A 25971-nucleotide genomic window follows, 5' to 3' on the forward strand; every position below is an offset into this window, starting at 1 on the left:
GGGGAGCTCTGTGGGGGCAGGGGAAATGGGTGATGGGTCTGTGGCATATGCCCTGCAGGGCTCAGGGCCTAGCCTGGGCTCTTGTACTGCAACTGACTTCACACCTGAAGACACACACACACACACACACACACACACACACACACACGCAGAGAGAGAGAGAGAGAGAGGGCTCGACTGGGCTCATCTCTCAGCACTCTTTGTCCAGCAAGCCCTCAGCACTCTGCGTAGGGGAGGTGACAGAAAGACAGAATGGACGGAGGCATGGATGGCATTTCCTTGGACAGAGCAGACCCCTAGAGACAGCTTTACAGGAGAGGACCTGCCGATCCCACAGGATTTTCCTAAGAGGGCACATTACTCCTTATGACTTTTCTTGTCTTTGAGAAAAGAGGGCAGAAAGCATGTGCAGCCATTAGAGACAGCACAGGGTATTGGCGGAGGGCGGGGGGGGGGGGGAGGCTCCAGGCCAGACTGTACTGGCCAGGAAGGGTTGGGGGCTGGGAGGTCCCACTAGAACTGTTTAAGAAGGGAGAGACACAGCCAAGGCCAGGCCTAGTCATTCGGATCAGTGACCCCCGAAGACCCTCACTCTCCTGGGGGCACTACTCCAAGTGCCCCCTGCTGATTTATGGTCTCCCCAGGGGAACTGGAGCTTGCTTCAGAGGCCTTGCTCATACCTCCAGTTGGGGTCAGTATGGTGGAGACGGTCTCAGCTGGTTTCCAGATGGGCTTTATGGGAAGGGTACCTGGGAGCTCAGACACCCCAGCAAGGAACTGGCTGGTGTCTGAAGGCCCCTGGCTCTAGCCTGCCTTCTGTTCCAGCCCTTGTCTCAGTGACACACGGCCCTTGCGGCACTTCTTGCCCACCGGTTAGCCAGGGGTGGGTGGGAGTGGGAGCTGGTGATTTATCACTCGCCGCCTGTCTTCCATCGGAAACGCTGGGGGTGGGCGCAGACACTGTGGTGAGCTATGGGCCACCCACCCCAGTGTTGTTGCTCCGTCTGGGCAGCGGGTGCAGGCCTCCCCCTCCTACATGGCTAGCCTAGAGGGCCCCAACACCACTCCTAGGGCCTCTTGCTTGTGGTGGCTTCAAGCAGGTCAGCCCAGTTTCCAGGCTTCTCCAGGCTGTAAAAAAAAAAAACTCATGAAGAACCCTGATGCTACCCCGGGTCATGTGGGTAGAGTGGCCAGAGACGTCTGAGCTTCTTTTTCTGAGTCCTTCCCCAAAGACTCCCAGTGTAGAAATGGTGGGAGTCCAGGACCGGTTTTCGTCAGCCCTACAAACCTCGAAATGCACACAGCGAGGGCCAATGAATGTTTACGGAGCAAACATGGGGAGGGGGGCGCACCTGGACAGGCCCACGTCCTTCCCGCCAGGCGGAAGAGGTCCCTTATCTTTGCGGTTGACCGGTTGTCAGTGCGCCAAAGGATAGGAGGAAGGGGGCCCACACTCATCTTCTTCGCGTCTGTCAGCGGCCTCGCAACACCCTCCTCTCCATCGCCAGAGGGAATGACCTGCCATCCTCTCTCCCTGCAGTCTCGACTCTTTCTCCACTGCCAGGGCATCCCTCGCGTTCGCCTAGGCCTGCATTCTGCTCGCTGAGCTTTGCGTCTTTTACGGATCGCTAGCGCCCTCTGGTGCCAGTCTGGGGTCGTGGTGCTTGAGGGGAAGCCAGGGCTCAGCAACAGTTAGTTAAATAAAGTGGGCCACAGCCCCCACCTCCCACAGCACGTTTCTATTTCACAATGGAACAGAGGCTCTCTGGGGGAGGTGGGCACTCTGTCTCTGCCTAGGCTGGTGGCCTTGTGTGGCCTTACTGGGACTCCTTGGTTGTCTCTGGCTGGACGGCAGGACCCGGGCTGCACACATGGCTTAACCTCTCTAAATTCACCTTTGTGCCCTGTGTTAGATGAGCTGAGGCTGGGAATCTCAGTTTGAAGGAGGCCTTGGATAAGAATGAAGGTCACAGGAGAGAGGGCAGACCCACTGTGATGGGCAAAGGTGTGGCGGGGCTGAAGTCTTGGAAGCCCAAGGGGTGGATGGGCAGTGTGTGGTCACCCCTGACTTCTGCGTTCTAGAGGGAGTTGCCCGGAACCAGCCAGCCCCTGGGCTCATGGGCATGTAGCTGTACTATATAGGCTTTTGAGAGAAGTCCTGTGGCTTATGCTTATCTGGGAGGAGTCCCAGACAACAGAGGGGACAAGTTGGTGGCCGGGGAGGAGACTCCAGGGCAGGTGTGTTGTCTCTGAAGTGGATGACAATGCTGGAGGCTGGGTTGAGGAGGAGTAGTGTGCATTCAGGAGCACTGAGCTGGGACCATCCACTTCCCCACACTCTGGGAGGCTGAGGCCCCAGGCTAAGCACGTGGCAGGTCAGCTTAGGGTCAGGAGTTAGAGTTGGAGAGATTCCCTGCCCATCAGGAGGGCCAGCCATCGAAGCCAGACCGGTGTCTTGGCACCAGACAGTCGAGGCCATGAGGGTCTAGCAAGATTGGTCTCCTGGAGGAACTATGGGTACAGTTGCCCCATTAACCAGTGAAGCAAGAAGTCCACCCTTCCGTCTGGACACACTGTGATGCCAGGCTTATTTCTTCATCAGCAGAGCCCTTGCTTTTGTGGCCATGTCCTTCAGGGTTCCCAAACCCATCCTCTTAGTGAGACACTGGTCCTGGAGCCAGCAAGCCCTGCGAGCACTGCTCACTGAGCCTGGGCTCCTCCCTACAGCTCCTGCTAGGGCTCTTTCCACAGCCCAGGGTTACGCCCTGCTCTTAGCTTGGGAGCACTTTGGGACCTCTGGTCACTTTTTCCTAGGTTCCAAAACTACCCCTTGAAAGTCCTCAGTGAGGAGGAGAGTGTGGGCCTCAGGAAGCTTGTCTCAGGTCTGCTCCGTTACCACCACAGAGAGGGACGGAAGCACACGAGGTCCTCCCTGAAGATCTGGTTTGCTTTTCTGAAAAGCAGAGGGAAAGCCCCTCCCCACGTTGCGTTCAGCTGACTTGAAGGTGTTATCTGTGTGCCTCAAGCGGGGGTTCTTGGGGTGACAGGCCACCCCTGGGGAGGGTGAACAAAGAGGACCACTGTCCCTGATGCACTGACAAGGCCGGATGGACAAACGCACAGTTTGTGCAGCCCACAATGGGCCGGATGCCCTGCACCTGCCCACAAAGGAGGGGGTGACTTGTGCCTCACGTCTGACTGGCAGCCTCTAGATAGCATCAGCCTACTGGAGGGTCATCTGTCTTGTCCCACAAAGGCCAGGACAAAAGCCATGTCAGCCACAGCCTCCCCGACCTGGTCAGTGGTGGTCAGAGGAGGCTCAAGGCTCTTCATCAGGATCTCCAGGGACAAAAGCTTCCATTATTTATAGAGGCAATCGGGTGAGACCTGTACCGAATGCAGGAGCCTGGTGCCCACAGGCGGCTTCAACGGCGGGGAAGGTGCCATTCTGCTCACCTGGGCACCCAGAGAGCAACCAGAGTGCCTAGTTTCGCAGCTCCAGCGTGGGAGGCAGACAATAGGAAACTGGGAACTGGAGACTCCCTGTCCTGAGCAGCCAGTCCCTGCTGGGGAGGCAGAAAGTGAGCCAGGGCAAGGACAGCCTCTGCAAAGGCAGCTGCAGAGACCGGGGTGGGGGTGGGGGTGGGGGTGGGGGTAATGCGTGGTGGCTGTGCTGTCGGGAAGGGCTCCTGTGAGGAGGGCTGAGAATGCTGCTGCTGCTGTGGGCTGGTGAATGGTACTGGAGGATCTGGGGACGCTTGCAGGGTTCAGGGTTGTGGCAGGAAGTGGGGCTCACTTCAGGTCCTATGTCAGACTCTGGCTAAACTTATACCAGGAGGCTCTTATTTCATGTCTCCGTCACCTGGCCTTGCTGAAATGACCCACGGAGTCGTTGGACCCACTGGACCACAGACCGCAGCCACCTGTCTTCGAGTTACCCCAACCTCCACCTGTCTTTGGGTGCTCTGAAAGCGGACCATTCAGCAGGGTCACACCCCGACTCCTGAGCTGTCCCCTCATGGCCCAGGCTGTTCACAAGAGCGACCCCTCTGACATGAGGCACGAAGTTTCAAGCTTCCTAAGTGCCAGAGGGACCTCTCTGTTCACAGCATCCTCACTGCGAATGGCCTCGAGGACAGCCGGGTACAGGGAATTCAATCCAGTGACTCCTGTTTGCCCTGGGCCAGCTTGGCAGTGCAGGAAGAAGTGGTTATATCCCTTTGGAACAACATCCCCCAGGCCCTTTCTGGGAGTTGGCAAGGTCAGGTGGTTACAGAAACTGCCAGATGAGGAGAAAGGTTTATTCAGTGCGGGAGTCTGGCAGGTGGAGACTGCAGAATGTCGAGTTGGACCGCTCTGCCTCCCTAGGCTCTGAAGACTCAGGTAGTCTTCACTCTGGAAGTGCTGGCAGCACATAGCCAACCCCACGGTGGATTCACCACCTGCTGAGCTCGGGTCTGGGAGACTGGGAAAGGGCAGAGGCCAAGGTCAATCCAGGTGAAGGCGAGGGTACGCCTACAGGGACCTGGGAAGTTTGCAGGCCGTTGTCGTCCAGCGCCTGTCCTTTCTTAGGAGGCACCGCTTCCGACCCGCTCGGCCACCAGCGGGGCTGTGAGCGACAACTCGCGGATGGCGCGCGCGCGCGCGTGCGTGCGCAGCCTCCGCAGGCGACCCAGCAGGAGCGCCAGCAGCAGCGCGTGGAGGAGCCCGAGGACCAGCAGCGCGAGCTGCGCCACCAGAGCTCCCCAGCAGAGCAGGCCGGGCGCGCAGGCGGCCCGCAGCTCTTCCTCCGCCACGTAGGGGAGCAAGCGGCCGCTCAGCGCCGGGGGCGCGACGCAGCGCAGGTCGCGGTAGGGCGCGCGCTCCGGGCGGCCGGCCAGCCAGGCGCGCAGCGGCAACAAGCGGCAGTCGCAGCGCCAGGGGTTGGCGCCCAGGTGCGCCGTGTGCAGCGCCGGCAGAGCATCCAGAAGCCCGGGAGGCAGCGCCGTCAGGTTGTTGCCGGTCAGCACCAGTTCGGTGGTGTCGGAGGGGAAGGCGGCCGGCAGCGAGGCCCAGGTCAGCCCACGGCGCCCACAGTCCACGAGCGTCCCCGAGCAGCTGCAGGGCGCGGGGCAGCCAGCGGTTGGGCGGCTGGGTGGCGCTAGCAGCAGAAGCAGCAGGCTCAGCGCCCCGCGCGGCCCTGGAAGAGAAGCGCTAGGGTGAGCCGGGAGCATCACCGGGAGCGCCGGAGCAGCTCTCCCCCCCCCCCCCCGCGCACCGCCGGCATCTCGCGAGTCCGCACGTCCCTCCACCCCGGCCACCCTCCACGCTGTCTGGGGTTTCCCTCCAAGTCTGAGCCAAGCCTTTGCCTATTGCCGCCCAAACTAGAACACTTGACGTGGCTCTCTGTCCAGAAAGCTGCAGACCCGACCCCAGAACTCACAGGAGCCCATGGCGAGAGGATGGCGGCCCAGTTCGTTTTGGAGTGGCGTTGGCCCGAGAGCCTGCAGCAGCAGACCGCAGTTCTGCCGCCTGGCTAGAAATAACTCCGAGCCGGCGCGCAAGGGCGTTGCGGGCGGCAGATAGGGTACTATCGCGGGGGCCCGCAGGCAGCCCGGGTTTCCGCCCCCGCCCGTTCACAAGGGCTCATGGAACACTCGGACACCAACTTTGCGACGTTCACCAACTTTGTTCTCCTGTCACCAGGACAGGACGCGGCATTCACAACCGAACAAAACGGAACATGTGTGGGGAGGGATCATGCGGGCGGCGAGATGGAGGAGGCCAAGGGCTGGGACCGCAGCGCAACAGAGCCGCTAGGAAGAGGAGACCTTGACCTATGGGTGGATGAAAGTAGTCTAGGCACCGGGGACAACCCGTCCTGCTGCCCTGGAGTCCTTCAGGTCGACCAGGAAGGGGCACAAGAGGTGCCTTGCAGGACACCTTCCTCCCAGAAGCCTCTAGGTCTGGGTCTTCTTAAAGGCCTCAGCCTCCAAACCCCATGGGCTCTGGTCCTGAACAGAGCGTGGTTAGGGAGTAAGGGAGGATCCGGCCTACTTCCGCACACAGGACATTAGCATCTGCTTCTTAGCCGGCTGGAACCGGCAGAGGGGGCCTCCCAACTCGGCTCCCGCAGCACCAGCTTGGGAAATGGGCCCGAGATCCTGCATCCTTGTCCCTCCCCTGCCCCGGCTTGTTGGCCGTTGGGGTCAGTGATCTTCTAGGAGGGGAGACCTTGGAGGTTGTGCACAACTTGTTTCCTTTAGACAGGCGGTGCGGGGGTGGGCTAGGGCCAGGAGGTTGGGGAGGGGCTGTGGATCAGACCACTCGGAAGCAGATACAAATGACCGGGAGGGGTGGATGCTGAGAATAAATTAGGGTCATCTGGGGGTGGTGGCTCTGTGGCTCCAGGCCTGAACGGTCTGGTCAAAGCCACTTTGGATTAGGGTTAGGTCCAGGCCGTCTGGGATCCAGGGGTAGGAGGGGCCAGCGCGGAAACTGGCCATCTATCCTTGGCGACTGTGGGGCTGGGGCGGGGTGTCACTGGTCTTGCATTTGCTGCTTCATCTTCTGCAACATCTCTTGCATGCGCCTTAGCTGGTGGGTGGAGACGACCCAAATCAGAGTAAGAGAAGGTAGGGGAGGTCTGGCCCCGCCCTCCGCCTCTCCTCCCTACCCTTCCAGTGCGTAATCTTGGCCCCACTCTCGGCTTACCTCTTCATCCTTCATCCTGATGAGCTTCTCCGTCTCCGCGTCAGGGGTGGGGAGGGGGAGTATAGGGATGGGGCTCTCCATGCGGCTGTCCTGTGTGAGTTTGCTGTGGAATGGGAAGGCTGCGCTGTTGCGGGGTTCCGTTTAGGAAGATGGGGGAGGCCTGGCCGGCTTCTGCTAATATCAACCCCCTCCCCCCGCTCGGATGATTTAGGGACAGGGACAGAGGTCAAGTGTACGTTGGGTTCCGCGGCGCCAGGAGCAGGGTGGGAGTGCCAGCTCCGGCGGGAGAGGCCTACCTGGTCATCTGCTGGATGCAGTGGGCGCGGTAGTTCTCGTAATGCACGTCACACGTCACGTCCTTGAGGTCGTGCATGTGAGTGCGGATGAGCATGTTGCGAAGCTTCACAAAATCGCAGTGCGCCTGATTCTCCACTGTGGGGCAGGAGCCGACAAGCAGTAGGCCTCAGCCGAGGGGAGCCTCCCACCGGCACCAGGACCCCCCCCCCCCCGACCCCCGCCGCATCTCACCTTCGACGATCCCCCAAGGATATAGCCGTCCCCGGACCCGCTGCCCCTTGGCCTCCACAACAGTGTTGCTGCCGATAACAGCGAAGGGAGCACTTTCCTGGGGAAGGAGAACAAGGACCCAGCCCAGCCCAGTCTGTAAGAGCGCGCAGGCGCAGAGGCTGAGGGGGCGTGGTCCCTCCAGCAGGGCCACCATCCCCGTCCTCTGGCGTGGCCCCTCTTTAGGTGCCTTTGCAACCCACTAAAGCCACAAAGACTGCATAGCTTAAAGCCCTGGGGCTTCCGCCAGGCTGTGCACTTCTCTGGCTCTGGATGCTTCCCAGAACTTCCTCCACGTTTCAAGTCAGCCAAGAGCACGCTTACTGGTGCCGACTGGCCCTGCCCATCTGCTTCTGGTGCAGTGGCCCCTAGTTCCTGGCTTAGCTCTCTGTCACCACCTCTCCAGCCTCTGGGGTGTTCAAAGCCACCACGCTCCGGAGCTCTGAATCTTGGGAACTAGGGCTTGGCACATCTCTGGGCCGCTGGGCTGATCAGAATGCAGGTCAGAACGGTACCAGTAAAGACTCTAGTGAGCGCCCAGGGGAGGTTCGAATGAGCCACCGCAGACTAGACGTGGATACAAGTGACCCTTACAGCCCTTGTGACACAGTAGGGCACAGTGCCTCTACTCTGTGAACAAACGACTCCTGCCCTCGTTAGGTTGGACCTGGGTGCTCAGGCCTCTCCCGCAGAGCGCTCTGCCCCAGCGCCTCCTTGCCCTCACCCCTCCTGGCTACGCGCTCACCTTCAGTTCCCGGTCCTGCTGCTTGAAGTCTTCGTCTTCGTCGGAGTCGCATTCTGGAAACTGGTACACATGGATCCCAAACTTGTCAATCTCTTCCCGTATCTGCAGCAACGGGGCAAGAGCTTGACTCCGGCACTGGCCAGCAACCCTGGAGGTTTTGGCCAGGCCCCCTCTTAGCGACAGAAGACGCACCCTGTCCTTCAGCTTCCGGATCTCACTGGGGACCAGGCAGTCAGCTTTGGCGATGAGTGGGACGATGTTTACCTTCTCGTGCAGAGCCTTCATGAAACCCACATCCACTGGCCTCAACCTGCCAGACACAGGGGTAGGATAGGCACTGTTGGGGGGCAGTGGTGCAATGACGGGAACACCCACCAGAGCCGGGCATGGCTACACACCCGTGTCCAAAGGGAGAGATGAAGTACAGGCAGCAGTGCACCCGGTTGTCTTGGATGTTCTTGCGGTTGAGGCCACTCTCGTCACGGAAATACTGCTCAAACTGCTGGTCCACGTAGTCAGTGATGGGCTTCCAGCTACAGGCGGGGGAAGAATGAGGCCCGCTCTGAGAGCTGCCTGCTAGGTCGTGCTGGCTGGGGGGCAGGGGACCCGCTCCTCACCACTCAGAGTTGTTCACGGCATCCCCGAAGCCCGGTGTGTCCACAATGGTGAGCTTCAGCTTGACTCCCTTCTCCTCAATGTCCACTGTGTGCTTCAGGATCTCTACGGTCTGGTTGATGCGTTCTGCAGAAGGAGGGAGGGAGGCAGTGTTTGCAGGCCAGCAAGAAGCCAGCGAGAAGCCTTGTCCTTACCCACCCCGGCACCTTGGCTGTCTCACTATATATTCTGGGTCACTCCTTCCCACCCCCAAACAGGGACCCCTGCCTCAAGCAGAGTGTAAGCGTGCCCTCTGAGGTTTATCAGGGCAAGGGTGAGGACTGTATGGAAGCTACTCACCCTCAGCACTCAGCAGCTTCCGGTCCTTATACAGGTCAGTGAGAAAGAGGCTATGAACGAGGGTAGACTTCCCCAGGCCGGACTCACCTGGCCACGGGAACAGAGAAGAGCTGGGTTAGATTTGGACTGAGATGGTCTGACCTGTGGCCTCAGAAGTTCGGCCCCTCACCTGCCACCATGAGGGTGAAGTCGAAGCCCTTCTTCACTGACTTGCGGTGCACCTGGTTGGGTAGTGTGGCGAAGCCAACGTACTGCTTGTCGATGTCCTAAGGGCAGGGGTGTTTGCGGCAGGTCAGGAGCACAGCCTTGCTCTCTCTCCAGTGACAGCCCAAGGCCCTACCTCTCATGTGGCTCGGGCGAGCACATAGCGCAGCCCCTAGGAAGGGGCATGTCATCGACAAAGACAAAGACGGGGTGAGTGCTGGAGGGCAAACGCCAGCAGGAGGAAGGTAGGTGAGGGGGTGGCCGGAAAAGGCACCCTGCCCCAGCCTCAGCGGAGACCCAAGATGGGGGTGGGAAATGAGTTACACCAGCCCCACAGGAGTCCCCGAGGGTGGGTGGTGGGAATCAGTACCAAGACCCCTCAGACACATTCAAGGACCCGGCAGACCTCAGCACAAACTCATCCTCAGAGTATCCAGGGGTGGGTGGCTTGTCTGGCCCAGATCCAAGCTTGGGGGTGGTGATTCCAGAAGCAGCATCCGAGCAAGGGCTATTTATAGGCTGCTGTACCGAGCCTCCCCCGCCGAAGGGTCTGCGCGGCCTGCACCCATCCCCTAGTGGACATCTGCCCCGAGAGCCCCTGCCGCCTTCCCTGGTAGCTGGAGGGCCCTGGCCAAACAAGCATGCACACATGACCCACATTCCACCCTATCTACACGCGCGCGCACACACACACAGACACACACACACCTTGAGCCGCCTCTGGGCCTGAGTGCGCGGAGACAGCAGCTGCTCCACCAGGCGGTCCTGGGGTGCTGCCAGTGTGTCCATCGCGGCGACCCTGCCCGCCTCGTTCGGACCCTACACCGGGGGCAGGCCAGTCGGGGCCAGCGATCTCGAGCTGGGTAAATTTGCTCTTAAGCCCTCTTCTGGCTCGGGTTTTGAAACCCCGAGAACTGGGGCCCAGAGAAGGAGCGTCGCCCACCTGGTAGGCCCCTGACCTCGGAAACCGTGCGAGCCATTCCCTTGCCTCTGCGCGGGGGCCGCGAGCTGTGGCCGCGTGGAGCCTCAGCAGCGGCTCGCGCACTGGAACTCGGGGCGGGGCTTCGCCCCTCCACCCCCCGGCAGTGGCGGCGGGGACCGCCCCGACCGCCGTAGCCGGGAAACGGTCGCCTGGAAATTGGGCCGCGGGTGGAGCCTCGAGGAAACAGCTGCGATGGGCAGGGCCCAGCAGAGGCGCGCGGGCGGGGGCGCCGCGTGTACCCGGAGCGCAGCGGTGGCACCCGAGGCCCGGTCCTGACCGTCCGCAGGCGGGCGGCGAGGTGTCCGCGGTCGCCGATCTACCTCCAGGGCGCCGCGCGGCTGGCGCCCACCAGAGGGCGCTGCAGACCGCTCCGGACCCACCCGCAACCGCGAAGGAACCGGGCCCCAGCCAACACCTTACTCTTCTCGCACCTCACCCGAACCCTCACCCCCAACCGTGCCATGGCGAACAAACTACCCCTACACACCCCCCTCCCCGCTCCTTGGGGTTCACGCTTCTTTACACCCCCCTCTACCCAGCGTGTGCAAATGCCATGGTTGGGGGAATTCTTTCCCTGCGTGACGTCTTCATACGCGCTGAGGTCAGAGTACATCTTCCTTATTAAGTCTTGCCTTGGGCCAGGGGCCCAGGCAGAGTGGCACACGTTTTTAATCCCAGCACTTGGGAGGCAGGGGCAGGCAGATCCCTATGAGTTCGAGGCCAGCCTGGTCTACCTAGTGAGTTTCAGGACAGCCAGGCCTACACAGAGAAACCCTGTCTCAAAAAACAAACAAAAGGGTGCGAGAGATGTAGTGGCCAGAGTTCAGATGGCCCACTTCCTTCCAAGCTTGGAAGCTTTGGCCAGCCCGCAGCTAGGCAAAACTGCCCACAACATGCCATCCGGTTAGGTACCAGATGTTCCAGGAACCACAAGGTTCTGATGAATTGGTAAGCCATGTTCTTTGAGCCACCAAACGTTCCTTACTCCTCACTTCCAACCCCACCAGAACCAGAGCACCAGCCCCAGGAGGCAAGAAGGGCCACCTCCCTCCCCCATGCGGCACCACCCCTCCTCCAAGAAGCCTCTCCCTCTTGGTTTCTTGGAGGGCCTCCACCCTGGGTCTGGCTATGCGGCCTGACCGTGACTGGCACCTGGGGAGGAGTGTGGGCCCGAAGCTGAACAGGAGAGCCATTCATCCCAGGCCTGAGGAGCAGCCTCCCAGCTCCGGCTTCCCAAAAAATGGCTACTGGTTCTTGTGTGAGTCCCACCCACCTTCCATGCTCCAACCACTGCAGACACAGCTCTCAGCATCCACACAGACAGCCTTGGCCTGGGCTCAACTTGTCCATTGGGAAGGGGCCTCCTTTGGAGAAGTCCCAGTTAAACAGCAAAGGTCATACTCCCCATTCACAGCTTATCTGAATATCATCCAGTCAGGCCATCACAGCCTGTGTATTCCCTGGAGAAGCCCTAAGGGAGGGGCTGTGCACTCCCCTTTTTCTAGCCCCAGAGGCTCAATAGATATTCCCCAGGGGTATAAAGCCACATGACACAGCTGTGCCCACCTCTTCATGAGAGTGAGAGCCATGAGGCTTTCCAGCCTCAGAATTCTGAGTAGGCTCTGCAGACACAACCAACAGTTCCATCACTGCCCAAGAAGAGGTGTGGGTGCAAAGGGCAGACAGACAACCTCCTTCCACACAGACTGCTGCCCTAACCCCCTCCCCCATTTAGAGTCAGAGAGAAGCTTGGTTAAGCCCCATCTCCGTATGACCATCGAGGGCACTGAGGTATTGTGTGCTGCCTCCCCAGGCCCGCAGGCTCTTTTCTGGGGCTCACTCAGTCTTTGACCTAGTGCTCTCTTCCTTTGGGTCTGGGGATAAGGAATGGGGTAAGGCTGGCTCCTAACTGACCTCAGAGGATGCCAGATGCAGGCCTGAAGAGCTCATACTTCAGCAGGAAGGGGAGGGGTCTCCATCCTGGCACAACCGGGCAGGAGAACATGGAGGGTGCTGAGCAGCAGGTACCCAAGCCAGGTGACTTGGAGGACCTTCCAGAGGCCTAGGAGAAACCCAGGTCCCTGCCTCCCTAGCTTCTGGCCCCCTCCCCCTCCCTTACACAATAGCCAGGTGGCATAAGTCCCCATCAGGCTTTGTCTGGCCTGCTGAAGATGAGAATGGGAGGCAGTTCCCTAGGAAGGCTCCTGGGGGAGCCCCATCCCCATGAGCCTCCTCAGTCTTGGGCGGGGCATGTCCCTGCCAGGAGACTAGTGACTCTCCGGCCCATCCCATCTGCTAGCTGCTTTTGCTGTGCCGGCTGCACTCTGGTCTAGTAGTCTGGGGTGAGCCTCCATCCCCGGCGAGGCTTGCCAAGGCCTTCTGATGACAGAACGGGGCCTTTTTTTCTTTCTTCAAACATGGCCTAGCTTAAGCCACAGCGGACAGCCCCTTGGGTCACCCACTTCCACACCGCTCCGGTTTCATAACCCTCAGCTCCTTGGGGTTTTCACAGGTTACCCAGTAGCCTGGCACTCTCATCAGGGTGGGGATCAGGCTAGCCCTTTGGAAGGCCACAAGCTTGGCTGTACTCAAGGTTTGGAGGACCAGTGCTGGGCACTGGGATGACTCAGATAGGGAGCCTTGGAAGTTCCAGGTCTTGGAAGAGGCTCTGCCAAAGACTAGTGAGCATGAATTTATGTGTGGGAGAGAAGAGCACAAAGGTGCATGGGCATGAAGTGGGGTAAGCCGAGGCTCCCCATGATGTTGCTCAGGAGACTGGTAGACCACCGCCCTTTTCCCCATCCCCCACTCCATTCCTGGCCTGTCAAAACTACAGCTTCACCCAGGACCCCCAGCACGTGACCTTCCGGTCAGGTTAAGGAGGGGATGCTGGCTCTGGACCAGAGGAGAGAGGCCCTCAACCCAGCCTCCCTTTCTGGGGAGGTTCCTAGGCCCCCGCTGTGCGGGTCAGGGAGCCAGACGCGGTGCCCACTCTTCCCCTCCGTAGCCCCAGGAGCGGCGGCAGACAATCGATTAACGCCACAGGGCTGGGTGACGGCTGGCGGGGGCGGGGTCACGCCTGGGCGCCACCAGCATCGGTGCCACAATGGGTGACAGCCGTTCGGGTCTCACCACTGACTGAGCGGCGCGGCTCCGGTACCTGTTTGTCCTCTGCATGGTCCAGGTCGTGGTCCGGGGCAGGGCGGGTACGGGAGGGTCCGGGCCGGCGGGCAGGGGAGAGACGGAGACAGACGGTGAGAGGCGGGCGGGCGGCGGGAACAAAGGCGCGCGAGGGCACGCGGACAGGCGCCGGGCTCACCTGGGGTCGCCAGCTTGCTCTTGTACCGCAGTCCTGTGCTCATGGTGGCCGCCGGCGGGGGACGTGTGGCGGCGGGCGCGCGGGCGGGGCTCGGCGACCAGCGGTGGAGGCCGAGGCTGGCTGTGGGGTGACCCGCCCCTCCGCGCCGCCACCACCCGCCCCGCCCGCGCGCCCGCCAGCCAATCGGCGCCCGCCGCGCCCACGCGCGACCCGGAGAGGCCGGTGGGGGCGGGGACTGAGGCGTCCCGCTGTGGTCCCCCCCAGGCCTCGGGTTCTCTACGCTGCTTGAAGAGCAGCAGGGCTATTCCCACGGCCTTGTCCGGAACGACCCCTCCCCTTCCTGTTATCTAGCCCAGGCCTGGACTCCGCTCTCCCTTGGCTGTCGCTGGAACCCGTTCGTTCTGTTCCTGGGCCTCTGAGCTTCCATCATTGTAGCCTTTCTATAAAACCTGTCCCCGGACTGGCTTCATGCAGCCGATGCATGAGTTCAGGGGATATAGGTACCCTTCTTCACCCCACCGAGATGCACCTGGGAGCCCTGCTCTTGATACTTCTTGGGCAGAAGTCCAGAATCTGAGCTCTCCTGCAGTTTGCTGGCTACTAGGGGCCCTACGCTGGGCACACACACACCTGGGCAAGATGCAAAGCACATGGCAGGGTGTGACTGCATGGCCTCTTTTCCTGGACAGTAAAATGAGAGTACTGGAGGCGTGGGACCAGAAAGGCACAATCTGAAGCACAATCACAAGCCCCTCCTTGCTCCAGCTCTGGGGCCGGTTTTCTGTGAGGTGTGCTCTATCCAGCTACCTCCCTGGAGAGGAGTTGAAGGGGGCTGAGGGGCACCAGGAGGATCTTCAGTAAGTAGACGGGACTAAGTGATCCACAGTGTGAACGCCTCCCCCCTTCTGTGTCACTGTCACATGCCCAGGTGCCTTTGGCCTGAACGCCGGCAGAGAGTCTTGACCGGCGTAGGTATGTTCCGTGGTCCCAACCTTTCATCCACAGCCCCAGGACCAGGTGCGGTGAGTACGTGACACAGTGCGGCGCTTCTTTGGAATTCGGAGGGCACCCACGATCAAACAGTTTTGTAGTGAAACACTGGGCTAATGACTCCAGCAAGTGTCTACACATCCTTCAGGTCTGGCTTCACCATTGCCCTTTTTATGGAGTTTTGGGGAATTTGGCAGTCTGATAAAGGAATATGGGCAGCTTGGGGCAGGGGCAGACACACTCAAAATGTGAGAACTTGTGAGCATGGCACTTATCCATTCTGAGTCTGGAGAAACCCGTGAAGGAATAGTAGGACAGTTAGCACTCGTGGCTGTCACTGTCCCTCTGATGGCAGAAACAAAGAATCTTCCTTGGGGCTCTGGTAGGAGGGTCACTTCCAGTGGCCTCTAGTTAGGGGGTAGCACTTGGGCTAGAGGGAGAGAGGCTTGTGTGTAGAAGAGGAATAGACAACACTTCTGAAGAGCCTTGACACAAGGGTTTGACTAAAAAAAAAAAAAAAAAAAAAGATTAAGGAAAAGAAATACTAGTGAAACGCTTGCGGAGCTGGGAGACAAGCAAGGGAGCTTCGTCGTGCAAGCATGGTTTTTAAAAAGGTAAGTGTACTTCAAAGGTTATATTTCAAAGACATGCAGCTGGGCTGGAGACCAGTGCTTGATGGGAAATGAATGACTGGTGTCATTGAGGCCTGGGAGCCACACTTTAAAGGACGCAGTTAGGGGCATCCTGGCTTGAGATGCTCAGTCTGGTGGAGAGGTGGGACCTGCCCCCTGGTCCTGGGACTCAGGTCACCTATGGCTGTAAGCAAGTCCCGGGGGCAGCCTCAAGTCACCCACAGAGGACCGAGGTTGCCCTGTGTGCTCAGAAGGGACAACTCCTGTGACTCAACAGATACTGTGTGTACAGGGGACATGTCTGAGGTCAGGAAAACAGGCCACGAAGGCGTTTTGAGCCATCAGATTTGTAGACCTGTCCCCAGTTCTGCCATGTGGACAGTGGGAGCGTCACAAAGGCCACAGACTCTGGCTGGAATAGCCGGGGCCGAGGTCTGAACTCAACTACTGTACGGCTCTTGTTGATCTGAAAGCAGAGCCAGCATCCTCTGGTGGGCTCCAGCGGGTGTTGGGGAGGCCACGGAAGTGGAGGAGTGGGGGACTCAGACACCTGCGCTTTCCCGCTCAGGGTGCGATGGCTTTAGGGAAAACCACCTTCCCAGCGGGCACCCTCTTCGCCCTGCTGTCACAAGTGCTGGCTGTAGTACAGAGAGATGTAAACAAAAGGCTCTTGCGTGGGGAAAATGCTATTTTTTTTTAATTCATAAGGAAAAGAAGTTAATGAGTGAAAAAATAAGCTACATCCAGAAAAATCTGTTCAAGCAACTTGGGCTACAAATAGCTTACTTTTCAGAAAAAAGAAAAAAAAAACAACCCTTCTCTTTTTGTGAAATTATTCTGAGTCTCCCCCTCAGCACGAACTGCAGAGGGAGCTGGCTTTTCCCTGGCACTTGAAGGCCAGCTGGGGTAAGCAAGGATCTCTTGGAGAGAGCGCATCGGTGCAAGCCATAGTGACCACGCGTGACCCAACGAGGCAGGTAACGAAAATGAGAGCAACTGGGGCCAACAGGGACAAAATTCTAGAATGTTTACTCTGCTATCGCCGTTCACGTCTGAGGTTGAGGGCGAAGGTCAAAGTGTGTGCAGCAGGTGAGACCCCCCCAACTTGAAGACCTTCTATGGGGCTGTCTCCATAAGCACCTCAGAAGAGGCCGGTCTCAAGCCGAGATCCCCAGTTTCTGTGTCTAAGCACAGGACAGCAAGTGCAGGTCAGAATGAGCTGGGGACCCGCATGAGATCAAAATCAGCCTCACTTCTGAGAGGGTGTGACCTGGCCCCGCCCAGCCAGGGGCTTGGCCTACCCACAACCTATGCTTGTGTTTCTGTCCCCTCTCCCTTCACCTCCGGTAGAAAGACCCGTCTCACCCTGGACCCTTCCTTTGTCTTTCTGGGGTTATTGTTCTCACACAGTCCTTGCTGCTCTTGCTGCCCTCGCTGAGCCAGACCAACCTGGACTTGTCCTCTTGCACTTGAGGGCTTTGCACCAGGAGGTGCTCCCTTCAGCTTCCTGCGAGTGTGCCTTGGGGTCTGCACTGCCCCAGGTGTGGTGCTGTCCCCACAGAGCCACAGTGCTGTTCCCAGCTCCTACTGTCCAGTCAGACTCGGTGATACCCAGTTCTGCAGAATCAGACAGCTGGCTCATGTGAGCTCTGTTGGGCTCACAGTGATGAGCCCAGTCCAGCACCCAGGAAAGCCTTGGCTCATGCTTGCCCAGCATGATGGCAAGTGGAGCGGGCGGGAAAGGCCAGCGAAGAGAGTCAGATATAGGAGACTGCAGTCTCAAGTCCAGAACCTTTCCCCTTGTGCAGTGGATACACACAGCATCTTGCAAAGGGGATCTACAGGAACTCAAGGCTCAGGGTTGTCCTCTCTGCCCCAAAAGGCAGTGGTTGTCTCAAAACACAGGAGCGATGTGAGGACGTTAAAATGTACGAGAGAGTACTTTTCTTGGTTTCCTTGCTGGAAGAATATAAGGGGATCATGCACAAGTCCACATGACCAAAGACAAGTGATGGAAGGACACAGAATTGCAGCAGCTGCCCCTGCCAGGGAGGTACTGACTTAGTCTGTTTAAAGCTGCCTGTGTGCATTGCAAGGTTCTCGGCAGGCTGAGCCCTGGTCCACACTGAACACTACACTGGGCAGCTGGAGAGGTGCTACAAAGGGTGTCTGTGCTTCCAGAGAGGGAGCCAGCCGGGGACCCAGAACAGCCTGGGTCTTTAAGGAGGTGGAAGGAGCCTTCAAGGCATCTGACAAGCTGGAGAGTCCCCTGTGCTACTCTGGGGCAGTGTCTTGGGGGAGAGATAGTGTGCAGTTCAGTCCGGGACCCTTGAGCGTGAGGACTGTAACAGACATGGTTACTTGTCCCTGAGCTACCCAGGTGCATGCACAGGACTGGACACTTCTCTGCTCCTGTACCCCACACCTCAGGTTGTCTGACCTCATTGCGCTTCTAGGGCTTTATGGAAAGCAAAAGATGGAAGAAAAAGATAAGTGACTTTGGAAGTGGGGCAACATCAAGGTTCTCCCAGAAGCAGAGGGGCTTTAAAAAAAATCTCTCATTGGCTGCAAAGAAGGCTGAGCAGTTAAGAGCACTTGATGCTCATGCAGAGGACGAAGTCCCCAGCACTCACACTGAGTGGCGTACAACTGACCGCCTTACAGTAGTCCAGTCCCTTCTTCTGTCCACTGCAGGCACCTTCATGAATATAGCATGCATGCATGCATCCATCCATCCATCCATGTAGGCACACACATATAAAGTCTTCCTTTTTTTTTTTTTAGACAGTGTTTCTCTGTGTAGCTGTCCTGAAACTCACTATGTAGACCAGGCTGGCCTCAAACCCAGAGATCTGCCTGCCTCTGCCTCCCAGGTGCTGGGATTGGATTAAAGGCTTGTTCTACCACCACCTGCCATAAGTCTTTTCAAATGAATTTCACAAGAATATGTGTTTTGGAAATGTGAGATGGTGCAGAGGCCAGAGCACCGGTGACAATGACCATGAGCCAGCTTCATCTGTGCCATTGCCACTGGGGCTCCCAGGGCTCTCCAGCTCCCCACTGCATCCCACCAGACCTTGCCTGCAAGTGTTAGGCCGCCGCAGACCTGGAAATCTTTCTGGAATAAGCAGGCCTCAAAGCAGGGCTCTGGCCTCGTGACACTGTAACCCAACACTCCCTCCCAGGCTCTGGCTGAGTTCTGGCACTGCTCAGGACTGGTGTGGCAGCTGGGGCAGTCCGTGCAGAACAGCACTGGGAAGCGTCCGCCAGGGCCCTCACTGCAGGTATCCACTGTTGTGAGTCTCAAAGCTTCGGTGACTGGCCATATCTTGGTAAGGACAGGAGCTTGAAGGTCTCAGCTCAGCCGACCATTGCCTCTCTCTTGCCTTTGGCTGACTGTGCTCAGGGACACCTTGGCTTGTGGAAGGGAGTCATAGGCAGACACAGGGGACACTGAGCAGATGCCACCAGCAGTGGGGCTGGCCTGGATAGAGACCTTCTGCTCACACTTTTAAGGGTGCAATATGGTCTCTGCTCATTACCCATTTATTCCTATCAACTATTTGCTGTCTGGCAGGGCAGAGCCATGTACCATTGAGTAGGAGAGAGACATACCCTGGGTGCCTGGACACTGCTTGGCTGGGGGAAAATGGTGAGGTGGACATGTAAAGTTGATGGCTAGCCAGGGCCAGCCCTCACATGTGCCTGCTACCCAGCCCATTCCCTAGGCTGAAGTTGAGCCATCACCCTACCTTGTTCTAAAGGCAGTCTCTAAGTGGTCCCATGTAAACTAGGTGGAGTGGTGTATGCCTTTAATACCTGCACCTGGGAGGAGGCAGAGGTAGAGGCAGACAGATCTCTGTGAGTTTGAGGCTAGCCTGGTCTACCAAGTGAGTTCCGGGACAGCCAGGGCTACACAGAGAAACCCCATCTCCAACAAACAAACCACAAAGGAAAAAAGTAAGAAAGAAAAAGAAAAATGAAAGAAAACTTGGTTCCTAGCATGATGGTACGAAAGGTGGTGGTGTGCCCTTTGCCCTTTAGAAGGTCAAGGTTGGAGGTTCACTGGATGCACAGTTCTCAGAAGAGATTAATGTCCTCATGGGCCCTGGACTTCTCAAAGGAGGGTTTATAGCAGCCAGAGTCTGATTACACTCAGGTCTCTTTCTGTCCTTCCTGTTCAAGATGTGGTCACTCAGTGCTGCCCACACTGGTACCTTTGTCATGTGCCATGCTAAAGCATAGTGGTCAACAGGCCTGCAAAGATATGGGCAACTGGTCCTTAAATCTCCAACCCTGTCAACTAAACAAGCATCTTTAATTTGTATTTTTAAAATGTATCATTATCAGTGGAGGGGAGATGGGTGGTGGTCAGAGGACAACCTTGTGGAGTCATTTCCTTCCACACTCAGGCAGGTTCTGGGAACTGAACTCAGGTTGTCAGGTTTGTGTGACAAGTGCATTCCCCCCCACCCCCCACCCCCCGCCATGAGCCATCTCACCAGCCTAAACCTAGTTGTTTTTCTTTGGTGGCCTGCCCCAGTTATTTTGCTATAGGAATGAAAGCTCACTGACACAGGCGTTGTGTTGGGAAGACAAGCTGCCTGCTTTCCCTGTGCCCCATACCACAATCCACACGGGGGTTAAGGCCCTAAGAGGTATTTTCTCCACCAACAAGCAGGCAGGCGGTTCTGCAGGGACCCACAAATTCAATTGAGTGTCCTCAACTTCAGTTTCAACTTGGGAAGGAGTCTCAGATCCTACAGGCTCTGATTTCTGGGCAGTGTTAGACCTACTCTCCACAACTGAGAATTCTGCAGCCCCCTCCTTAGGATTGGTTAATTTGTTTGAGGGAACACAAGACCCAGGAAACTATTATGTTTACTATTTCTTTTAAAGAACACGGCAAAGATTACAGGGATGCGAGGAGGCATGGGAGGAGGGAGTGCTGCTCTGTGCCTTTTCCGGGCACCACCCTCAGGCACCCCATGTGCACAGTGATTTGGATGCTCCCCAAAGCCTGTCCTTTTGTTGTTTTGTAAGGAGCTCATTGCCTGTCTAATGCTAAAATAGCCTGGGCGGGGAAACTCAGCAGGGCCAGTCTACTGGGCATTCTTTGAGGCCTCTGTTGAACCTCCTTCCTCCAGGGTATGGGGCAAGACCCTCTTGGGTGAGGAGACTTGCTAAGAACTCCCTCAGGGAGGAAATTCCAGATCCCATGGCTTGCTGTGGGGAGGCAGTTAGGAGCAAGAACATTGACATGCAAGTCACAGACAGTGTTTTTGTCACAGAATCTTCAGTACAGTGACAGAGACACTGACCCACTTCACAACGCTGTCACCTTACGGGGAGGGTCCCAACCTGTGTGCTGTTTGTCCTTTCTTCCATCCATCCATCCATCCATCCATCCATCCATCCATCCATCCTTTCTTCCTTCCTTTCCTCCCTCCTTCCCTCCCTCCCTCTCTTCTTTCCTTCCTTCCTTCCTTCCTTCCTTCCTTCCTTCCTTCCTTCCTTCCTTCCTTCCTTCCTTCCTTCCATTTGTTTTTTGAGACAGGGTCTCACTGAGTAGCCCTGGCCGGTCTGGAATCTCTTTGTAGACCACACTGGCCTTGAACTCACTGAGATCCACCTGCCTATGTTTGTCAAGCGTTGGGATTAAAGGAGCAAGCCACTTTGCTTGCCTCCCACATGTGCATTTGAGAGACATTCAGACTAGACCGTGAAGATGCAGGATGTGAGAGCTGTTCCTAGACACTCCTACTCTCCTCTGTCCTTTGTCCACCATCACAAGACTCTTCACCATCCTCAGCTCTCACACAGGGGAGTCCATCTCAGAAAGGACAAACAAGCCTGTGTGGATCCCACGTTTCTTTCAGGGTGAAAGACTGGCTCCGCACGTACCCGTGGGATCCCTTGAACTTGGTGTCTTGGGAAACTCAACCCTGAACCTCAAAATGGTTACTGGGAGTATTCTGGGAGAGCTGTATAGGGGGGGGATTAGGCTGAGGATTCTTAAGGGAGAAAGGAAGTCCCCAGGCAATGGAGACAGGCTGTCTACCATGCAGAGCCAGTCTGCCCATGGAAGGGAAGCAGTGACCAAGAAAAGTGTGCACTCTCCAGGGCTGACCAGTGTAGGGCCTGGCTGCATCTTGTTTGTCCAGTGCTGGAATTACCCTAGGACTCTTCAGCTTTCATGGCTACTATGCTTCTGAGGCAACAGATTGCAAAGAGCCTCCATACAAGCACTCTGAGAGAGAGACCAGGGACCTCAAGATGGAGGATAGAAAAATCCATGCATGGAGCTGCTGCAAGATGAGCCTCAACTGAGCTCAGAGTCTATCTTTTCAGACAGGGATTGGGGTAGTGACATCTTCCTTATCCTCCAGAACACCTCTACTGAGTCACAGTTGTTTCCCAAGGGCTACCAGGGTAGCCCCATACCTACCAGGTAGGTGGGTGACAGGGACCAACCAAGTCATTTCTTTAAGTGTTCCCCAGCAGAACACACAGCTCCCTGGATGGGGACACGTCTTGATTACCATAGCAGGAACAGGACAGAAACTCATTCTTGACAACTTAGAGGGAGGCAACTTAAAAATCTACTGTGTATCAGCATCTTTGGTCTGGGCAAGTAGAGTCTAAACTCTTCAGAGGTACACTGAAGTTCCAGTCTCAAGGAGGTGCGTGGTGGCATCCCAGATGCTCTCCAGAAGTCTAAAGACACAGCCAGACAACTGTGCTCAGTGAGGAGACTTAAGGTCCCTACCGGACCTAAACCTGGCAGCTGTGTGAAGCCAGAAGGACAACCTGCCATGTTCTCTGCCATGTTTCTCTCCCTACAACAGCTTCCGCTGGAACTTCATTGCTATGACATTTTGGTTCAAATGCTCTGAATAAAACCTGAAGTACAGGGACGGGAGAAGTGGCTCAGGGTCTAAGAGCACCGGCTGCTCTTCCAGAGGACCCGAGTTTAGTTCCTAGCACCTCCATGCTGGCTTACTACTGGTTCTAGGACATACTCTTATGCCCTCCTCAGGCTCCAGACATACATATAGGCAAAGTATCATATATGTACAATAAAAAACCAAACAAAACAACCAAACCACTTTACAAATTTCTTAGCCCACCCCTAAGAAGCTCCCAAGAGTGTTAGCAGCCAAGGAAAGTGCCAGTCTATGCTAGAGGCGGTGCAGGCCATGCACTAGACACTAGACCTCTTTAATGACTCCCTTCACCGTCCTCTCATCCCATCCCCTGGTGATAATCACCAGGTCTGATGCTATCCGACAACTCTCATCTGCCAAGGCTCATGTAAGTGTGAGGAAATGGTCCAACCTTCTTGCATCACACGCCCTGAACACAGGCTCTTCAACTGTGATGTGGGACAGCAGCTGACCTGGCTCTCTGGAGGCAGCAAGGCCGGTAAGGGATAACAGCTAACAAGCTTAGCCTGGTGTCACACGGAAAGAGCACTGCCAGCATCAGCCATCGCTGGGGTTTTAGCCTATTGATGTTCCTGTTTTCTGTCTACAGTTAGATGCATGTTGTTGTTTGTCAGCCAACTGCTCAAAGCTGTGCTGTGGCCTGTGACATCAAGAGGGGCGGGCGTACTCTCAGGGGGCTGGCCGTTTGGTGGCAAATGGTTTTACCATCACGTATTATCCCGTCATCCCACAGTACTCCGGCATCTGAGCTCTGACTTCTGGTCTTATCTGTCTCCCGGCATGGCTGTATGATTCTTTGTGAAGCCAGTCATCATAGGCTGTATAATTTAAAAATCAAGGCTTTAGCCAGGCAAGGTCTGGTATCTGCTCTCCCTGAACCAGGAGGCTGAGCCAGCCAATTTTATCCTGTATCTAAAACCGAATGCCAGTACTGCAGAGGCAGAGGTAGTCAGAGCTCTTTGAGTTTGAGTCCAATATGTTCTACATAAAGGGTTCTGGGACAGTCAAGGCTATATAGTAATACCCTGTCTCAAAAACGAAACAAACAAAATACAAAAGCAAAAAAGTACCCCCACAAAGGGCCTCTGTGAATACACACATAAGAACTATACCCATAATTTCTTTATGCACCTGACACAACACACACACACACAAACACACACACTACACACACAATTCCATTTTGATTTAGCTTTTGTAGAAGGAACAAGATTGAAGCTGAGGTTTTGTTTGCTTATATTTTAGGTGGCTGGTTAGCTATTACTGAGATTAGAGGACATTGGAACTGGACCCCTCTCTTATAATCACCAGCTTGTGAAACCAAGACTGCAGGACTCTAATTACTGCTCAGAGGGACGGGACCTGAGTCATATCGCTGGCTCTGGGAGGAGATGCGACATCCTGAACTGCTTAGAAGGTCGTTAATGCGTAACTATCTACACCTGGTTCCAGGTTCCCTGAACCTCATAAAATGTTACTGTCTAGAGGAAGCTTTCTGATAAAGAACAAAGGCATGCTATTGTTTCCTTCTATAAGGGTCATATACAACAGGCTATCAGTCACCTTGACAGGAAAAAAGGAAAGCCCTCAGGAGATCTGCTTGATTCAGAGAACTTAGTTTAAATTCTACTTATAATGTAGAGGAGGCATAGGTGTCTCTGGCCATTTTCAACTCTCACGCCTTGAATGTGTATGCTGGCCTGCTCTGCACTAAACTCCACATATCACTTACACTTCACTCTCTGTGTCTCATCTGAACTCTTTCAACAAATATGATATGGATATCCAATTGCCCTAGCAGCTAGGGCCTAACTGGTAAATCATTTCCTGGCTTTAGCTACGACAAATACAACTGCTATACGTATACGAGTACAGATGGATCTCTATGAGGACCTGTATTTCTTTTCTCTGGCATACAGTTGCGAGTAAAATGGCTCAGCTATCTCAATGGTATATATATATATATATATATATATATATATATATATATATATAAAACTTTATAAGAAACTGGAAAGTTGATTGGTCTGCTCTCTGATCACCTCCCCCGGAGTGGGGAGCAGCCTTACCAGGCCACAGAGGAAGACAATGCAACCACTCCTGATGAGACCTGATAGACTAGGATCAGAAGGAAGGAGAGGAAGACCTCCCCTATCAGTGGACTTGGGGAGGGACATGTGTGGAGAAAAGGGAGAGAGGCTGGGATTGGGAGGGGAGGAAGGAAGGAGCTAAAGGGGGGATACAAAGTGAATAAAGTGTAATTAATAAAAATTAAAATTAAAAAAAGAAACTGGAAAGTTGCTTCCAAAGCGGTTTTAATGTGTGGCATTCACACCAGCAGTCATGAGAGTCCAACCTGTTCTGTGTTCTCACCAACCCTTGTTAGGGTCAGCGTTAGCCACTCTAACACATATAGAGGTATATTGTCACAGTCTTCATTTGTGTTTGCCTGACGACCAAGATGCTGGATCCCTCTCCACTCCTTGTGAAGGACGCATTCTCATTTGTGAGTCTTCTTCTGTGAAATGTCTGTTCAAACCTGCCCATTCAGGAATGGGCATCATCCATCTCATGATGGATCATTGGGTAAACCTGCTAGATACCAAGTCAGATGACTCGAGTTTGACCCCTGGGATTCACACGATGGAAGGAGGGGACCCAGGCTTGAAAGCTGCTTATGTCCACATGTCCCGTGGCACTCATGTGCACGTGCACACGCACAATGAAGAAATAAATGTAATTTATAAATTAAAGAGAGTTGGGCGTGGTGGCACACGCCTGCAATCCGGGAGGCAGAGGCAGGTGGATCTCTGTGAGTTCGAGGCCAGCCAGGTCTACAAAGCGAGTCTAGGATAGCCAAGACCACACAGAGAAATCCTGTCTCAACGAACAAACAAACAAACAACAAAACCCCCCAAATTAGAGAGAGACGGTTCAGTGTTTAAGAGCACTGGCTGCTCTGGCAGAGTACCTGCATTCCATTCCCGGCACTTACATTGTGGCTTACCACCACTTGTAGCTCTGGTTCCAGAGGACGCGGCACCCTCTTCTCGCCTCTGCAGGCACCAGGTACACACATGATATACAAACATGTATGCAGACAACACATGCACATAAAATAAAAACAAGTAACTTAAAAAAAAAAAAAAGAAGTTCAGTGTCAGATTTATTTCCAGGGTGTTGGTTTTCAATCTAAAAATGATGTCTTTTGAGAAATAGATACTCAAAATTTTGGTAAACTATATATTTTTTAGACAAAGTTTCTCTGTGTAGCCTTGGCTGTCCTAGAACTCACTCTGTAGAGCAGGCTGGCCCAGAAGTCATAGAGATCCAACTGCCTCTGCCCTCCAAGTGCTAGGATTAAAGGCGTGCACCACCACCAGGCTCAATTTCTAAATTTTATGCTTTTTGTGTCCTTTGACTACTTGTATGCCAAAGTCATGAATATATTTTCTGTGTCTTCAAGAAGCTTTATAGTTTTGGTATTTTTAGGATTAGGATTTATTGTAATGTTCTGGAGATAAGCCTGAGCCTAGAGCTTGTGGTCCCACACGGGCTAAATGGGTACTCTACCCCAGCTCCCATGAATCTAGCCATGCGGCCCAGGCTGGTCTCAAGCCAAGTTCTCCGGTCTCTGATTGCCCAGTGCTGGGTTTACATGTATACTGCTGTGCCCAGCTCTGAATGACTGTGTGTGTGCAATGCTATGCGGAGAGCCAGGGTCCTCCTCCTCCTCCTTCAGTTTATCTAGCAGCTTTAGCATTATTTGTTAAGTGAACTTGGCTGTCTCTACTGAGCATCTTCATGGCTGTGTATTCCTGACACTCTACTCTGCTGTGAAATGGTTACCTATGGCTGCATACTAACTCAAATACAGTGACTTCAAACATCAATTGGACACTGTAATCTGAGACTAATGATGTGTTCCTATGATCCCAGCT

The 25971-nt window shown here is 55.6% G+C and overlaps 2 protein-coding genes across 6 annotated transcripts; both read right to left on the bottom strand.

The window, feature by feature from the left end:
* Window positions 1–4280: 4280 nt before the first annotated feature.
* On the bottom strand, window positions 4281–5557 carry Gp1bb (glycoprotein Ib platelet subunit beta). The gene is made up of 2 exons (XM_060370047.1): window positions 5423–5557; window positions 4281–5179 (listed from the first exon to the last, which is right to left on the bottom strand). Exons 1-2 carry the CDS (start codon window positions 5430–5432, stop codon window positions 4569–4571), a joined length of 621 nt encoding a protein of 206 aa, XP_060226030.1. The 5' UTR covers window positions 5433–5557; the 3' UTR covers window positions 4281–4568.
* Window positions 5558–5648: 91 nt separating this feature from the next.
* Window positions 5649–13604, bottom strand: Septin5 (septin 5). Of its 5 annotated transcripts, none has more exons than XM_021645201.2 (12): window positions 13462–13604; window positions 13303–13313; window positions 9126–9222; window positions 8957–9043; window positions 8620–8743; window positions 8401–8535; window positions 8195–8312; window positions 8003–8104; window positions 7222–7318; window positions 6990–7125; window positions 6694–6796; window positions 5649–6576 (listed from the first exon to the last, which is right to left on the bottom strand). In XM_021645201.2, the coding sequence occupies exons 1-12, from the start codon at window positions 13502–13504 to the stop codon at window positions 6520–6522; spliced, it is 1110 nt and encodes a 369-aa protein (XP_021500876.1). In that variant the 5' UTR covers window positions 13505–13604; the 3' UTR covers window positions 5649–6519. The 5 variants fall into 5 exon arrangements, with proteins under 5 accessions (XP_021500876.1, XP_060226029.1, XP_060226026.1 ...); XM_060370046.1 differs by having other exon boundaries at window positions 13275–13313; window positions 13462–13539; XM_060370043.1 differs by lacking the exon at window positions 13462–13604 and having other exon boundaries at window positions 13275–13334.
* Between the last annotated feature and the right edge of the window lie 12367 nt (window positions 13605–25971).

Source organism: Meriones unguiculatus, chromosome 17 (genome assembly GCF_030254825.1).
Source record: "Meriones unguiculatus strain TT.TT164.6M chromosome 17, Bangor_MerUng_6.1, whole genome shotgun sequence".
NCBI lineage: Eukaryota > Metazoa > Chordata > Mammalia > Rodentia > Muridae > Meriones > Meriones unguiculatus.